The sequence below is a fragment of the Apodemus sylvaticus genome, chromosome 17, assembly GCF_947179515.1.
Source record: "Apodemus sylvaticus chromosome 17, mApoSyl1.1, whole genome shotgun sequence".
NCBI lineage: Eukaryota > Metazoa > Chordata > Mammalia > Rodentia > Muridae > Apodemus > Apodemus sylvaticus.
In genome coordinates, this window is record NC_067488.1 from 35,425,947 (window position 1) to 35,443,679 (window position 17,733).

Below are 17,733 nucleotides of genomic sequence, written 5' to 3' on the forward strand. Positions count from 1 at the left end.
AAGAGTGGATGGTGGCATCTGCTAAGTGGAAAAAATACAGGGTCCCAGAGAGGGCATGTCACACATCCCAACCACTGGGTTCTGAGACTTGACTATGCAGCGTCTGAGCTACCTGGATGAACACCATTGAGTTGGTGTGTGGATGTTTGTATACATGTATGTTCATTTTACAACACACAGGAAGTAAGGGGAAGCTGAGAATCCAATTGCAAGTTTCTTCTGGGGTGCTTAGTCAATAGTGTCTCTAAGCTCCTATCACCAGGAGATTGGAGGTTAGATGGGATGGCATAACCTAAAGGAGAAACCCTGTGTGGATCATGTGGGGACCTGAGATCAGAGTGAAAAGGGCTTCAGCAAGCCCTCTTGAAAAATATAGAATGGTGCCTGGGGAAGAGGTCTAAGGTCAGGCTTTGCCCTACACTTCCTTACAGCCCTTTTCTGTAAAGGTTCAGACCTTGCAACTTTCTGGGCCATAGAGTTGGGTCTCAGTAGTTTACCTTAGTCACTGTAGAGAATACAATGGGATTCAATTCTAATAACCACGGATGTACGGAAGCAGAAGGCCAGCCTCTTTGCTTTATATACCATAGTTGAGCAGCTTACTTTAGCTCTATCTATATTCTCTCTCTGTCAACTGCTGTGTCTTCTTACCTTATTACAAAGGGTTTGCATCCCACCATCTAACCTTTCACCTTTCTTCAGACTGAAAGGTCCAGAATGAATTTACAAAGGCTGCACAAAATGACTTGGGTTTTCTGCAGTATCTGTGAATCTGTGATTATGTCTGAGAACCCCCAGTGAATTGCTTGTATATATGGGAACTTGCTGGCATTTCTGTAGAGCTGGGTGTCTCCCCCATCCTATCCTGTGAGTGAGGTTAAGAAACTGAGGCATACAGCTCTGTATCCACTTAGGACATGGTCTTCAGAATCAGACATACCTGGGCTTGAGTCCCGGCATCAGTAGCTTTTCATCCCTGGAACCACAGAGGTCATTTGTCCTCCCCTAAAAATCCAGAACTCCTTGGTGTAGAGCAACACGTGGTGAGTACCCCAGATTTTAGTTGGCAGTGCAGACATGTGATCTCAGCTCTCTGTGCTTCCAGAACTTTGGGTCCACCCTCTGCTTCACACCTCTCCTTTTTCAAAAGGGGAGTGCTAGCGGAATTATACCATTCAGGAATCAGGCTTCTCCTTCTTGGCTCTTCTCCTTCTAAAACACATCTGGAACACAGCTGTGGAGCTGTGGAGCTATGGAGCTACAAGGCAGAACATTGTTCTGTGGAGACGAAGCAGGCTTTTTCTCTGTCTTCTCTGAGGTCTGATGTAAGTGTCCTTGGTTGTGCAGCGGCTTGGATTGGGGGGGGGGACCTCCCTTTCTTGTAAATTGTATGGGCCTGGTCATTCTGACACTGGGAACTGGCACTGCTAGGGATAGTAGGGAGAAGAAGCCTTGCTTGCAGGTTCCTCAGGATGTGTCTGTTCACTCTCTTGTCTCTATATATTTTGTGGCTCCTGTGGAATTCCCTGCTGATAGCCTCCATTAGAGAGAATCACAGGGAGATTGTCGAGATTTTCCATTTTTCTTTGGTCTGACATTAATTTTCACTTACCTACAATAAGTTCATTTTTTTCCCTCCCTACAAATTCTCATAATAGAACTAGTTCCCTGTGGACATTTTTTATCTGACAGATATGTTATATCGTTCCCTATCTACTTCCATACTTGCACCCTTTTATCCATATATCATCCACCTACTTACACATTAAAAATCTATTGTGTGCAAACCCCACACCACAAATTCAGAGTAACAAAGATTGGCATGGTACCACACATGATTGGACCATAGGACTGTGGTGTAACCTCTGTGGTGCCCTTTAAGGCAGCCAGAGAGCAGATGCTGGGTGGGGTCTGAAAAAGTGAGCAGGATAGGATCAGAGTTTCTCTCTCTCTCTCTTTCTTTGTGTGTGTGTGTGTGTGTGTGTGTGTGTGTGTGTATTTAGTTTTAGGGGCACAAAAATGAAGACTATTGCAGAAACTGGATGAAATAGTAAAACAAAACAAAACAAAACAAAAAAAAGCAATGAGTCTAAAGGCCCGCTGGCTTTATGAGACAGTGCCATAGTTTCTATAGCAGAATAGAGTCTGTAGGAGAACATGGCAGGAGGTGACCCACTGAGAAAGAGAGGATACTGAGAAGTATAAACACAAGTTTGGACCACCGTAGAAGAATTTTGAGCTGGAGAGTGACAGAACCAGAAAGACTTGACAGGGCTTGCACGAACTTCTTAAAAGGTAAAGTATTATGAAGTCTCTCGAAGATACTTTTTCCTCTTTTCTAAAGTATGACCTGTCATTTCCGGGGTTGAAAGAAAGAACAGAATGGTAGGAAGAACAACATAAGTCAAATCCTTGAAAGCTTTAAACTCAAATGATCACCTCTTTTATTATATAGAGGAGGGCACTTGCCACAGCTATTAATAATTCTGGCTAGCAGATTTGAAGGTGAAACTGAGCATGCAGGGCCCATGGTATACTTCCTGGCCTTGAGATGAGGTCATGCTCAGGAAAGGATGACAGTCATTAAGGCTCTGCCTCAATATGATCTACAAAAGTGCCCTTTAGATGGAAAAACTATATTAGAGGCAGTCACAGTGGTAAAGGAGCATGCATACTTCTCAAACCAACAGAAGCCTGTGGTTTGATAGCATCTCTCCAGGTCTCACTTTCCTGTCTCTATCAGGATTCTGAATAAAGATAGCAGAACTGATTACATTGGCCAGGAAGCATTAGTTTCCTTTGGCCCCAAATTTATAGATATTTACTTGAAAAAAAAATCGTCTCAACCAATCACTATTAATCTGACTCAAAGAAGTAGTGGAACTTGGTGTTCAGACAAGAATACTCACTGCTAGTGTAGACTGGAAAGTACTACACAGTTTCCAAGATGTGACTGAGTCTTGGAGTAAATCAGAAGATTTACTCTGAGATAGCAAGAATGCATGCAGACTGAAAATAGTAACTCCAAGAACACTGGCTCCATCTCACTATGCTCCACCATGCTGTGCTTACCTTTCTGACATTTAATTATCTTGCTGCCAAGTCAGGAAAGATACCTTTCTCATAGGGCTGTGGAACAACACATGAAAAGTGCTCTGCCTGTTATGTGTCATAATTTCACACTCTTCCCTTTCGGGAGAGTGCTGTAGCAAGTGATGGCTGAGCACCCCAGGCCCAAACTTCTCACCTGTGAGATGGGAATAGATACTCGTTCTTAGTGGTAATCATAGAGGAATTTAAATCCAGCAATATGGCTACTCTGGCAAGGGACTACATCCAAAGATCTAGGTTGTGTGATCTGGCTGGAATGCAGACATGTCTTTAGTACATACCTTTAATTCCAAACAATGAAGGTAAAGTTAGTTTATACAAGCATGCAGCCATGTTTAAAAGTGATGTTTGAGTGGTAGGCAAAGTGACGAGTGAGTCAGAGACTTGACAGAATGAGCAGAGGTAGGATACATCAAATTTTCACAAGAACAGACAGAAAAGAGAGGTAGATTAAGAGAGCAGGAAAGAGAGGGAGGGAGGGAGGGAAGGAGGGAGGGAGGGAGGGAGGGAGGGAGGGAGGGAGGGAGGGAGGGAGGGAGGGAGGAGAGAGAGAGAGAGAGAGAGAGAGAGAGAGAGAGAGAGAGAGAGAGAGAGAGAGAAGTTTTATCAGAACTGTTTTTTTTTTACAGAGACAAATTGTAGGTGAAGACAGAATGAGCCAGAGAATGAGAAGAAGCCAGAAGATTAGAACAAACTGTCAGATTTAGTCTGAGACCAGGCAGAGCAATTCAGTTAGAATTGCTGAGAGGAGCCAGTTTGAATCAGTCAGTTTGGAGAGGAATTTGGACCAGAATAGCTGAGTTGAACCAGCCAGCCAGAGTTTGGAAAGAACTAGAAAAGGATATTTATTTGACAGTAAACTTCTGAGATGACAATTATATCTGGCTAATAAAAGTTACATTTACAGACAATACAATAATCCATACAACATGCACAGCAGAGTGCCAGACACACTAGGGGCTACAACGGAGGGAGCTCACATTTTATGGGGTAAAACTCGGCTTTCAAAGTTATTTGACAAGTTATTGTGAATACAATCCTGAACAAGGATGGAAAGGGAAAAGGTCCTCCATGTTTCTTTGAGCCATCAGTGTCAGGGTGGCAACTCCTGCATTGCTCTATTGTGGATCTCCTGAGGGCTCTAACTTTAATACCCTATAAGTTATGTATCTTTGTAGTTGGGATTTTGGTTTCCCAGAATCCCACTGCCCCACTAATGTATGCACTCTGTAAACTTTTACTTTTACTTTTAGGGAAGTCCTTCCTTGTAGCTACAATCAACAAGAGAAATTAGAAGGAAATGGAGACATTAGAAGAACAGAAAGCATTGGCTACCAGCAGATGAGGAATGTAACAGGAAGACATTGATATACAGCATGACAAATTGATGAGAGATCTTATCCACAGAACTGGGGCTTTCTGAGTCAATCAGAATCCAAATGGCCTGGGAGCAATAACAACTTTTAATGTTGTCTGCTGGGTGCCCAACCTGTCAAGTATAGGCAGTTCTGTTAGTGGCTGACCCACAGGGACATCAGCCACAGCAGTCAAAGGGGATGGTACTAAATTTCTAGAATTACTGGGATTGACTCATTGAGAAGTACCATTTGAACACAGTTGGCTACCAGGAAGGATGACCTTAAAAGTAAAAGTAATTGCTATTTTCTGAGGGCACACAAGTCTGTCAGTAGGTTAGGTTCTGTATGTGCATGACAACTATACCCCAATAAATACTCCATTTCACACAGGATAAAAATGACTTTAGAGGACCCTAAGAACTATACAGAAAGTAGAACTTCATCCAATCTACCTACACTTTCAACTCTCCACCACATCCTTATATTTGGGAAGCTGTGTTTGGGCCTTACCTTTCCCATTGTCTCCAGATTCATCTTCTGCCAAGCTCATGTCTTTGCAATTTCAGCTCTGGCTTGATTTGGCCTTTCTCTTGCCATTAAAGCCCCCATCTTGGGGGTTGTACTTGCTGTTTACAGTGTTTGGTGCTTGGCCCTCTTTTTACTCAAAAGAATCTCTGGTGTTAACTTCTCAGAGACTGTTTCTCTTTAATGTGCTTCTGTCTCGTCTCCTACTTTATTTGCTCCACATCAGAAGTCTTATGTGGATCCCTACACAGCCTGCAAGTCCTCAGCTTCTAAAGAGCAGGCCCTATCTGCATTCTTTAGCTGGCTCTTTAACTTTTGAGCCCAAGGTCACCTACTTCTCATTAACCCTAGACTGATTTTCTCATTTCAAATCCTTGGCTAATTTTGGGGTCCTACACATGCTATAAGCGCTGTCTGAGGCCATGACACAAGTTCTCACTCTGATGTCATCTGTTTTTGTGCCTCCAGTGAAATGCCCTGAAGGAAGCTTCTCTCAAGATGGGCAATGCACTCCCTGTCCTGCTGGCACCTACCAAGAACAGGCAGGCAGCTCAGCCTGCATCACATGCCCAAGGGGCAGAACAACCACAACCACTGGAGCTTTCAGCAAGACCCATTGTAAGTTCTTCCTGTACCACTCTGAGGGCTGCTTAGAATTAGCACCAGAGATGTCTGAAGACAAATCTGTCTTCGCTCTAGAAATTATCCACAGCAGTTGAATGCTGAATAGCATATATACATATCCCACATCTGCTAGACAACAACAGCAGCCTCTCCTCTAAGTTGTAACAACCAAACAGTTGTGACAGCTAAGCTTGACTTCAAGAATTACTGTTTCTTGGGTGGTGGTGGTAGGGAGCAAGACTTTCCACTGTTGGATTACCACTGGGTAATCAAAGGACATTTCTGTGAAGACAAGACTTCTACCAGGCTCCAGGCCAGGCATGTTACCTGAAAAGTCTCATTTGCTTATCCAAACTCCTCTCTTAGGTAATAGAATGACCCACTTTTTTACATATATGAAGATGAAGGCTCAGATAAGTGAGATTACTTGGCTAGAGTCTCGCAGCTAACTCAGCTGACTTGTGAGCTTAGTTTTGCCTGATTTTGAAACTGCTGACTTTTGTAAATTAACATTATCAGAACCATAAATGGAAGACTTTTCCCAACCATACTCATAGCCACTGTGTAACTTGTGTTCAGTCTTTTCTGATCCTGGGCTGGCCAGGACCCCATGGACGTCGTCTTCCCATGTATCATGAGATTTCATTTAACTGAACTACTGAATAGCTACCTAAATATTCTTGGGTTTGCCCTAAAAAGGATCCATGCTTTGTGATAGATCTTTTTATATGAGTCTGTAATTATGTCAACACAAAGAACATTTTTATTATTTCTAATGTGAATAGTTTCCAAAATTTATAAAGAATTGATGATAGGAAAAGAAGCCACCTTCTTTGATAAGGGAGATTTCCTGGGGAAGGAAGTCCATGCCAATAGGATGGTCCTTATTCCAGCTTCAAAATAAGAGGGGTTTCCTATCTAGATGTTTACCATTACTTAAAACAAAAACTCCTCAGCATGCAATGTCCTTGATACCAGGGTATTATTTCCCCCTAAACACACCAACATTGTGGAGGTGACCTAGCATGCTGTCCCTATGACAAAGCAGTACTTTCTTAAAAGGGCATTTGTGTCATGGCTTTCCACTCATTATGGAGGGGACAAGATAGAAATGGGGTGGGGGGAGCAGCAGACCATGGTTGAAGCTTGTAGCAACCAGAGACAACTCGGTTCCCCTCTTCCCTTGCTAGCATGGTAGCTGAAATCAAGTAGCTGCTCTTCTGTATCAGTCTGTCTTCTATGAGACAGGTCGATGGTGCCACATTCCTAGTATACTGTCTGACTGATGTAAGGCGGATAGAATGAGAAGCATTAGTTTCTCATGGTTCTCATGATTCAAGATCAGCATGCCAACATGGCAGAGGTGGCAATATGGAGTAGAAGGAATAGAGCTGCCAAGGCAAGGTCAGTTCTCTCTAGCTGCTTGTTTCATAGGCCTTTGTGTACTGCATGTACAGAGACTGAGACCTGTAGGTCCTCCCTTTGCTTAAAGACATAAACTCATTCCATCATGCTCCACCCTCCTGACCTAATCTTCCCATAATTGCATTCCAAAGGTCCTACCCTTAAATTCTTTTATAAAAGACTGGGGATTTAGGATATGACTCAGAACAGACACACTGTCAAGTCCATAGCAAGCATAGGAGAAATACTTAAAGTGTAATAGCACTTTCACACACACACACACACACACACACACACACACACACACACACACACACACCACTTGAGGCGCTGTGATGACATTTCTGTGAAGCTATAGAGGGTCAGGTACTATCATGAACATTCCTCATTATTCCTCCTGAATCTAAAGCAGTATTGGTGGACTGATCTGTAGACTATGGGACAGGTGGATAGAGAAGTGTGCATCCCTAGATCCACTTCACATTTACATTCATGGATGCTGAGAGGGGATGTGCATTTTAGACATTGGGCAATGCACTGGGATACAGGTCCTGCCTTCATGGAGTTTCCATCCAACAGGATACATGCAGTCACTAAGCACCAGCCCACAGGGAAATAGAAACACTAACCAAGCTTACCATAGTGAAGGAGAGGTTTCACCTCCAGGGACAACTGTAGCATTGGACAAGACCGAGTTGGGGGTCCAGAGATGTTGTAGTCTGTTCAGGTTGCTATTTTAAACTATCATAAGCTGGGTAGATTTTACATGCAACAGAACTCTGTTTCTCACTATTCTGGAGTCTGGAAGCTCAAGATGAAATTGCCATCAGGTTCAGTATCTATTGAAAATATGGTGACATTCTGAGTGTCCTTGTATGGTAGAAGGCCTCATCTCATACTAGAATCATTGATGATTTCAAAATATGGGCTTCAGAGTCATTATGAAAGGTGCTCTATGGGCGACATGGGGTCTCAGTGGTGTTCTTTGCTGAGAGTGGGCACACTAAGAGCTTTCAGCCAGCGTGTCTGGGCTACCCATGTAAGTTTGATACCACCACAGGGGTCCTGGAAGTTGGAAGAGAAGGAGGGAAGCACAGAGTCCTGTAACTCATTGCTGTGTCCATCTGTTGTTCTAGGTGTCACTGACTGTCAGAAGGATGAGGCTGGCCTACAGTGTGACCAGAATGGTCAGTACCAAGCCATACAGAAGGAAAGGGACAGTGGAGACGTTTTCTGTGTGGACATCGAGGGGCAGAGAATCCAGTGGTTACAGACTGAGGCTGGACTATCAGAATCTCAGTGTCTGAGTATGTACGGATGATTATATCCACTGTGGTTGCTGATATCAGGGTCTTTGGGACCTACAGTAAAGGATTGCACATAGATTCCATTAGTTTCCTACTTTATTCCAAAAGTTTTTAGCCTATAAGGAAGTTAGAAGAACAGTGAAATGGAAATTTTTCCTGCACTTACACCGGTTAATATTTTGTGCTTTCTTTTACACTGTTGAAGCATTTGTAAATAAGTTTCAGGAATCACAGGAACACTACCCCTGAGTAATTTAGCAAGGAAAAGATGAATTTTCATGAAAGCTGACCTGCAGAGGCCTTCTCTCTTGTAGGAAGCTTGCCTCTGCAGGTCTGGGTAGCACATGACAGTGCATACACATATTCGCTCATTCATACACACACACACACACACACACACACACACACACACAGACACACACACACCAAATTGTGTATTGAGTGAGAAGTGATTATTTCCTTAGGGTCAAAGCCATTATTCCTCTTCTTCAGCAAAATAATAGCAAACCTTAAACATTTATATTGGGAAGGGGGATGTGTACACACTGTGAAATTTAACAGAATTTTTCATTTTTGATTTATTATTACTTTTTTATTTAATGTCTATGTGTGAATGCATATACACCACTGCATCTGTGTGTAGCTCAGAGAATCAAATCAGTTCTCATCCTTCCATCAAGTAGGCTCAAGAATTGATTGAGATCATTGGGTAGTGCAGATGAGCCATCTCGAAAGTGCAGAAACATTTTTTCTCAGTTCCTCTTCTTGTGGGCAGGGCTAACACCACAGGACTTAGATGAAACTAGCAGATTCTTTAAGAGACCAAGAGGTGGCTTCTTTCCAGGTGCCTGCAGAGTGTCTACAGAAGTGGTGCCACATGCACTGCAGCCCTGCTGCTCATTGGCTACTCAGGGATTATTGGCTAGCTACTGTAAGCCCTCTTTGTCCATGCCATAGTTCAGTGTGAAGATGACCACACAATTTGTTAGACATTTGTAGCTTGTTCTACCCAGGGTTCAGAAGGACAAGGATGCTTTTATTAGCACCATAAGAAGTAGTCAGGAGTCACAGCTCAGCTGACAGCTAGAGAGGATGTCCCCAAGGCCCTGACTTCTGTACACTTTACAGGGCATTCAGCTTCTTTGGCAAAGCTGTAAGATTATTTTCCCTTGCAAGGTATTTCTGTGTTAACAAACAGCTATCCTGGGGGCAGTTTGTCCCTTCTTACCTAGGAAAGGAGCTTTCTTCTGAGAGGGAAAGTGCAGTCTCGCATTATATATTTTTTTCTAGAAGAAAACACACAGGCTTTAGAGTCCACCCTCCCCATTTCCTCACTGTGTCTCCTGTGTGCTTGCATTCTCTTTCCCTCGCGCTATCTCTGCCCAGGTCTGTGTGTTACCTTCACACACCCCAGGTCTTTTCTTCCTCCCTCATCCTCCTGTTCAATCCAGTGACTTCTCCGTGATGATTTTACCATGGATATTTTAAGAATTAATTCTCTTCACACTGTGTCTCTTAAGTCTCTGTGGCTATATACCCCTCAGGAAAAAGAGAGAATACAAAATGGCACCAACACCCTGGGTTCCAGCCTCATTATAGTGTGAGTCCTTTTGGGACTACAGCTCACTCTGACTTGATGTAATCCAGAGCATGTACGTGATGACAAAATAGATGAATTCCTCCTGTTAGCTGGACTTCTACAAAACTGTGTCCTACAGGTCTGCCAGGAAGGAGAGTCCCTATGGCTTAAATTTCTGTGGCCAATTTCATAAGCCCTGTTACTTAGGAGTCCTCATAGTGGACAAACTTTGTTACCCATAGGTCAGTTCTTCCATGATATTTATTGAATTCTTATAACCAAGACACTAGGTTTCTAAGAGGCTGAAAGTGTGCCTGAGGTCAGAGAGTTAGTGAGAAAATGTGATGTCAGGATGTGGGCTGAGGTCTTGCTCCAGAGCTGCTATGCTTTGTCCCGTGGCCTGGTGTCTCTGTCTTCAGTGTCTACAGCTGCGGATCCTGAGGATTTGATTTCTCTGTGAAGACTTGGCCAGTCTGCTCCCTACTTTGACTTGATTTACTCAGAGAGCTCACCTGACCCTGACCAGGGGAAGTTGGTCAAGTTTATCTTCTCTGAGCTTTAGATCTAGTCCCAATTCTATCCTTTCTGTGCTTCTGTGGACTATACCATATATCCAAACAGATTTTACAATAATGACACATTATCCCAGTTCCTCAGGATTGGAGTTATAGTGTTGCTCCCGTACTTGTCCATGCATCTACCTAGCCATCCAACTAGGCATCCACCCACCTACCCTTCTGAATGTAGGTGGTATCTCTGCCACTGTGCCAGCTTGCAAGGTTTCAGATATGATCAGTGCATTCCCCTTATCCTGGAGGGTAATAGGCACATTCATAGCCACGGTTTGCAGTGCGGAAGCCATTGTCAGACATATGCTGTTTTAGCATTAACCCCCAGGCTTCCTCTACAACATTCTAAAACTCTGCATCGATACACAGAAAGTATACTAACAGAACAGCTGAATCCCCAAATTAACTTTGACTTGTCCCTTTGCTCTGCTGGCAGTGAACTTCTTCATAGCAACCTCAGCACTGTGAAGATCCCCATTATCAGGAACCTTTTAAGTAGTCTCTAAGTAGAGAGATCAATGTACTGTGCTTTTAGTAGGCTTTGCTAGAAATAGAAAGACCTGTATGGTTTAGCTTAACCTAGAACATGAACATGTAATCAGTATCAACCCAACCATAGTTACACTGTGGTATTTGCTAGACTGGGACTTCTGGAATATAAACTAAGCAAGAAGGAGTAGAAAAATGGAAAGAGAGTCAGGATCATGAACCTGGCAACTTCAGGAACTTTGTAAACTCAGAAAATATTCTATTTCTTCATTTTTAAAAGTTTTCATACAACTATTTTTATTACTCACAAGCAAACACATTCATCCCCTGCTTTTCCTTTTCTCATCCCTGACTCTTCCAGTTAGTTCCTTTTGTTTGCCTTGATGACAGTCCTGCAGATTGCTTTCTACGGCAAAGTATCAGAACATGTAAGGCATGTTGTTTCTATAGTTACACTTCAGCATTTTTATGTTTTACATATGAAAGGCAAGAGAAGTCTACTTGGCATAGCCTCTGCTTTTTTCTGCTTCTTCATTTAAAGCACGGATGTATTGACCTGTGTAGACCAATGTAGATACAAGACTCATTCCTAATGGCTTGGATGTATATGACAATGAGCACCCACATTCAGATTTGTAATGATGACTGAATGTTCTTAAGGAGCTATAAATAACTTTTGTGTTTTCATAGAAACATGCAATGTATACACACTGGGGCTTCTGTGATTTGGAAGACAGGTCTCTTTGCCTGACGGTCACTCTCATGTTTCTACTCTTTGTGAGGAATGTCTTCCAAGCCATAAAGCTGAAGAAATTCAGTTTTTTTTTCATTTGTCTAGTTCCATGAGCAGGTGGCTCTGTGAATCTCCCTAAATGGACCTCAAGTGTGTTGATGGTAGCTAGAGAAACAGATGATAACCTATCACTTAAGTAAATACAGTCTGAAAAAGGCAGGAGCTATGTGACACATCTCAAAATTTGAAAAAAGCTCATATGCACATGTTTGATTTGTCTTATGAAAATAGCTTGCCTCACTTCAGAAAGAATTCAGATTGTTTTAGGGGAGTGTATTTTCGATGTAATCATTATGCAACATAATTAGCATTTAAAGACAGGGAAAAAGATGCTTACATAGGAAAAAATAGCAAGGAGAAAAGCCAAGATAAAAGGTCCAATATAAAGTTAGATCTTCCCTTTACTTCCTGAAAACAGGATAGGAAAAGGAGACACAGCGAGTTACATTGCTGAGTACTGGTGGTGAGGCAGGAGGCTGAAGCTCCCACAAGGGCCATTGCTCCATGTGAGACACTTACATGTGAGGACAGGTCCAGTGGCATCTTGGCCATAATATAACTTTCTATCCTGACCTGATAATCACATGCACATGTCCTAAACACACTTCAGGCTTTGGTCTCACAGATCTGCTTAATTCCAGTGATACGGAAATTTGAGAAAGCTCCAGAATCCAAGGTTATCTTTGATGCCAGTTCTCCTGTGACAGTCAAGTCCAGAGTCCCCAGGGATGACTCCCCACTGGTGCAATGCTTAGCAGGTAAGTGAGCTGAGGGAATGTGTACATGGAGAGACAGAACAAACTCCACTACTCAGTATGATGAAAATTTTAATTAATCAAAAACATCATAAGCAACTTGATTTATGAAATGTTTGTGCAATTTTTAACTTCTTTGTAGTTTATCTCATATCTACTAAGTGCCAAGAGTTGGACTGTGTGTTAGAAAATTGAAATCTAGCCATTTGTGTATTTTCATGCTCCCGGGTAACCTGTGTCCTGAGAGACAGGAGTAGCAAATCCTGCTCACCAGGCACTCCTTTCTATGGGGATCACGAGGAATCTCACAAACACCTCACAGTGATCCTAAGATATACACGAGAAGAAGGAATCCGGTGTGTGAATAGTTTGTTTAATGACATGGAGTTAGCAAGGGACAGGTTAGCAAATGCAAACCCGGGCTAGCGGATGTTAAAGCCTGCAAGAATGTCCACTTGCCTTCTTTAATGGCACTTTGAGTAAGTGTCTGCTTCGGATAATGTCCCCGCCTAGGCTAAGCTTATGCTCTTGCTCGTGTTGCAAATATAACACAAGGCAGGAAGTGGGGACTTAACTAAATTATCTGTAGAACAAATAGTGTGTGTGTGGTATCTGGGTAGATGGTGCCAATGGGAAGGTTGGGCAGACAGGAGGAAGCAGCCCCAGAACAGCCAACTTGGTGTGTACCTATGAGGAAGACTTCTTCTTGCATAGGGCATTACACGTTTACCTACACCCTCTCAAACACAGCATGCTTTGGAGAGCAAGCAGCAGGCAGAGAGGAAAAGGAGGTGTCGAATTGTGTGGAGTGAGGCTAACAGAAAGAGCAAGGCCATCTGCTGGCACCACGAGATACTTTATTTAAGGAGGTGAAAGGCAAGGGGACAACAATAGAAGTTAAAGTGAGAATGCCATGTCAGCAGTGTTTGGTAAGACAGTCTTATAGAGAAAGGGGAGAAGGCTATCCCACTCATAGGCAGGCAGGATCTATAAATCAGTGGAGTTTGGATATCTTCAACCAGGAAACTTATTACCCATGGCTTTAGAGACTGGAGCCCTGAACACAGGGTTGGTAGCATTGCTCTGTCCTCAGTGTCTCAATGGTATCTTCTTGCTTTGTCTTCACACAGATGCCCCTGTGTATCGGTGTCCTGGTCTCTTCTCTATTAAGACAGGCTGTGACCTTATTTCACATTGTTCAATTACCTCTTTACAGACCCTAACTCTAAATAATTATAGTCATATTCTCAGGAACTGGTGGTTATGACTTGAACATAGGAATGGGAGGCATATTTATTCCCATAATAAGTATCAAGAGGCTGCTGCAAAAGGTCACATGACTATTTAAGAGGAAGGAACATGAAATGGCTGTGGCAGGGAGAAAGTTGTAGGAAAGCCATGTACCATAGAGAACAGAACAAAAGGGTGGGGAGGAAAAGGAAGAAGTGGGCTAAAGGGGCACTTGGGCATTGAGTGCTTGGGACATAGCAGCAGTGCTGGGTCTGGGTCAGCACAAATTAACCCAACCAGTCTGATATTGATCCAGAATAATTGTTGCTTTGACTGCCCTTGTTCCTGAGTTTGAAGTAGGGTCTTGCTTGCAGTGTTAATCAAGTTAATTTGATTGAAGGGCAGGAGTCTGTTAGAGCTAGGGATATGTGGGACTAATATCAGTCATTTTTCTTTTTTCTTTTTTTTAAATTGAGTATCTTCTTCATTTACATTGCCAATGGTAAAACCTTTCCCAATTTCTCCCTCCCAAAAGCCCCCCTCCCCAATGATTCCCTACCCTTCCTCCCTCCCCCTGCCTCCATGTATATGCCCCTCTACCCAACACAGTCCCACTTCCCCCCTAATTCCCCCCCACCCCCCACCCCGGTCTGTTTCCCTTTGTTGTAGCCTCTATTGAACCTTTACCTGACCAAAGACCACTCCTCCCACTGATGCCCAAAATGGCATTCCTCTGCCACATTTTTGGCTGGAACCATGTATACCCCTTGGTTGATTTTCTTGAGTTGTAATGGAACAAGCCATTTGTTGGTTGAAAGACACTGTTTGCTTTCTAGTGCCCAGTTAATGTGGGGCATCATGGAAGAAGAAATATGTCTTGAGTGAGTGTGTGTGTGTGTGTGTGTGTGTGTATGTGTGTGTATGGGTGTGGGTGTGTGTGAATAGTGGGGAGATGTACGTGATGAGGGTAAGGACAGACTGTGGGCTTCTCCCACACTCAGCATATCTGAGAGCTTAAAGGTAACTCTACTGTGGCACTTGCAGATTGTGCAGATGATGAGGCCTGCAGCTTCCTCACAGTGTCCACAATGGGGTCAGAGGTTTCATGTGATTTTTATTCTTGGACAAGGGACAACTTTGCCTGCGGAACTTCTGATCAGGTAAGCCAAGACAGCTTCCTGTCTCTATGGAACCATTCAAGTGGCCCCTGTGCTTGCAGATTTTGAATCTGAGAATGGTAGCTGTGGTGGGCCAGAGCTGCTAAGGAAGAGACAGCAGGATCAATGTGGCATCTGTTAATCAGGATGGTGCCTTAGTGTGCAGTAGCCTCGTTGTCCCCTGCCACTACTTATCTCAGAAGGCAGCTTGGGTCCCCCTGCTAAGGGGTTATTGTCCAGATCCCAGAGTACCATCTGACCTCTGAGTTCTGAGCACCAGCCCTGATTTTATTGTAGAAGTCAAGTGTGATTATGCTGTAAAAATTAAAAAAGGTTATACATTCATCAGAAAGAAGTTCACAGGATTGCTGTTTTTACTGCAAAAGCTTTTGGAAGATAGGAAACTTTAGATGGTACCATTGCATTAGAATAGAAGGCCATCCAGTCAAAATCAGTTCTCAGTCTCAGGGTCCCTAATGCCTCATCTTGCAAGTTTCCTTCTTCTCTGTACATTTACATTCTTCTGGGGCCTTTTAGAAAAATGTCTATATATTGAAGTCTCTTTTAGTTTGTGTGTGTGTGTGTTGACACAATAACCCTTCTTTTCTTCCCTGACTTCCTCATGAGTTTTGCATATCTGTATCTTTTTAGTGTGGTAGCAGTTTTGAATTCTCATCCATACTGGGCATTGCATGTGCCTGTTCTCTGTGCACATGTGTCAGAATGTTCATGAGTGGTGCCCTGCAGGATGGATAGAGAGGGCTTCCCAGAGTTTTAGCAGCTTATTAGATGTAAATGAAATGCTGGCAGGACACAGATGCAAATATCAGTCCCTACCACTCATTTCCTACTGTTTAGCTTCCAGGTCCTTCAGATAACCCACGTAGTAACACATGATTATATACCCACATCACAGGGAAATTGTATGGATTGAAGAATCCCTCAGGAAAAATCACAGGACAATTTCTGCTCTGAGCATTACTATAACAGATACCACATGTGTTAATGTTATTCCCCTCCTCCAATCTCTAACCAGGCCAGCAGGAAGTTTTACAGGAAGTCTTGCATGGGGGAACCTTTGTTAAGGTTCCTCCCACGGCCCTGTGATGTCAGTGCAGTAATGCATGGGTGGGGTTCGGATGTTGGTTACATATGATTGGTCCACCTGGTTCCAGTCTAGGCCTCCATTCCCAACAGCTCTCATAGCCTCCCCGCCTCCCCCCTCTCCCTAGGTTCTTTGTCTCCAACTCCTTTGGGATTCTGGAGCTGCAGTGCAGGAGTTCGGTCTCCTAAGTTCAGCCATCCCCCTGCATCTTATGGTTCCTGCCCAAGCAGGGCACAACTAGAAGGGATGAGAGAGGGACTTCCACTGCTCTGGGTTTCTATTTTGGTCATTTTGAGGCATTCATAGCCCCTTCTTTTAATGCTCTCCGTGGTGCTTCAGTCCATCCTCAGGCCTCTTCAAGTGCCTTCAAGTAGCTGGTATTTTAGTCTTTGCCCCCTATAAAGCCCTCTTGGGAAATGTCATGACTGGCAACCCTGAGGAGGGGCAAATACGGTACGAAAAACATGGATGAGTATGGTCAGCTTTGTCCTACCCACTCACCTGTGGAACTGCTGAGAGCAAATCAGAAGAGAGAGCCATAGCGACCAAGAACGGCAGGCGCTCTGGAGGTCCGGCTGAGCTTTCTAAGCTTCAAAATCTGCCTGTGGGCAGAGCACCTGCAAGGCCTCCCCTGAGCTGACTCGTCCCGCCTCCCGTCTCTGGCCACTTCCCATCTCACTGGACAGAATTCCTGGTCTTTAATTACAGCCCCATCCACATTCAGTTTTTCTGGGAAGCTCTCCTCCATTCTCCTTCTCCATAGAATCACTCACTGTCACCCCTGTAACAGACTCTTCTCCAGTTGTACATCTATGTACAGCCGCCATCACTGTAGATGGGAGTTTACTGCTCTCATGTGTGGCCCTCCTAAGGCCAGGAAAGCTTAGAACCAGATGTCCTCATTTTCCTTGTAGCCACTCGATGACTGTGGTCAGAGTTTGGTAAGTATATGTTGAACGTCTTTGAACTATGGGAAATACTGGATGATAACGGGGCCCTTTTCCACTCCCAGGGACAAGATACTGTGGGCAGCCTGAAGGCAACCAGCTTCGGAAGCCTTAGGTGCCAGGTGAAAGTGAGGAATGGTGGCAAGGATTCTCTGGCTGTGTATGTGAAAAAAGGTAGGTTGGTGATGCTTGGAGCTCCCCGTGATCGTCTGTGAGGAGGTTACTGGCTGTCCCCTCACCTCTCTCCATGCATGAGAGCTCTTCTCCCCGATCCCACCTGAAGTAGCCTCAACCCACCTGCCCTCTGCAGACAGACAGTGGCCTCCCAGCAGCTACAAAAGGTTTTCTGTAACATTCATCTGAGCCATCAGTTCTGGTTTTTATCCCAGTCTTCTGGAGCTGTGAGTCTCATATAGCAGAAACCAAGGAACCAGTGTTAACATGGGCACAGTGCAGGCAGGCACGCAGCCAGCTTGGCCCTGGTACATGTGTACCAAGGCCTTCACCCTGTTTCCGTGTGGCATTCCAGAGTATCCTGGCTTAGCTCCCTGCAGCCATGCCTCCCAGGCCTTCTGACTTCTTCGTCTTCTTTCTTTTTGCCAAACATCTCCCACCACCATATAGACTGAAGGGATTTCTATTCCATCTCTATGCTCATGAAACCCTCTCTGGTTGCACTGTGCATGTATATCACCTGGGAGATGGTAGATTTTGAGGCTATTTATGAGTTAGGCTAAGATATCAAGGTCTTTTTTAAAAAATATTTGTTAATTGACCTGG

At 43.8% G+C, this 17,733-nt stretch overlaps 1 protein-coding gene across 1 annotated transcript in view; it reads left to right on the forward strand.

The window, feature by feature from the left end:
* The window catches only part of Tg (thyroglobulin), a 177,109-nt gene that overhangs the window by 31,726 nt on the left and 127,650 nt on the right, over positions 1-17,733 (forward strand). The window contains exons 21-25 of the mRNA XM_052160288.1: positions 5,463-5,612; positions 8,159-8,329; positions 12,401-12,517; positions 14,789-14,904; positions 17,019-17,127. Coding sequence (XP_052016248.1) covers positions 5,463-5,612; positions 8,159-8,329; positions 12,401-12,517; positions 14,789-14,904; positions 17,019-17,127 — 663 coding nt within the window. The remainder of the gene's footprint in view (positions 1-5,462; positions 5,613-8,158; positions 8,330-12,400; positions 12,518-14,788; positions 14,905-17,018; positions 17,128-17,733) is intronic.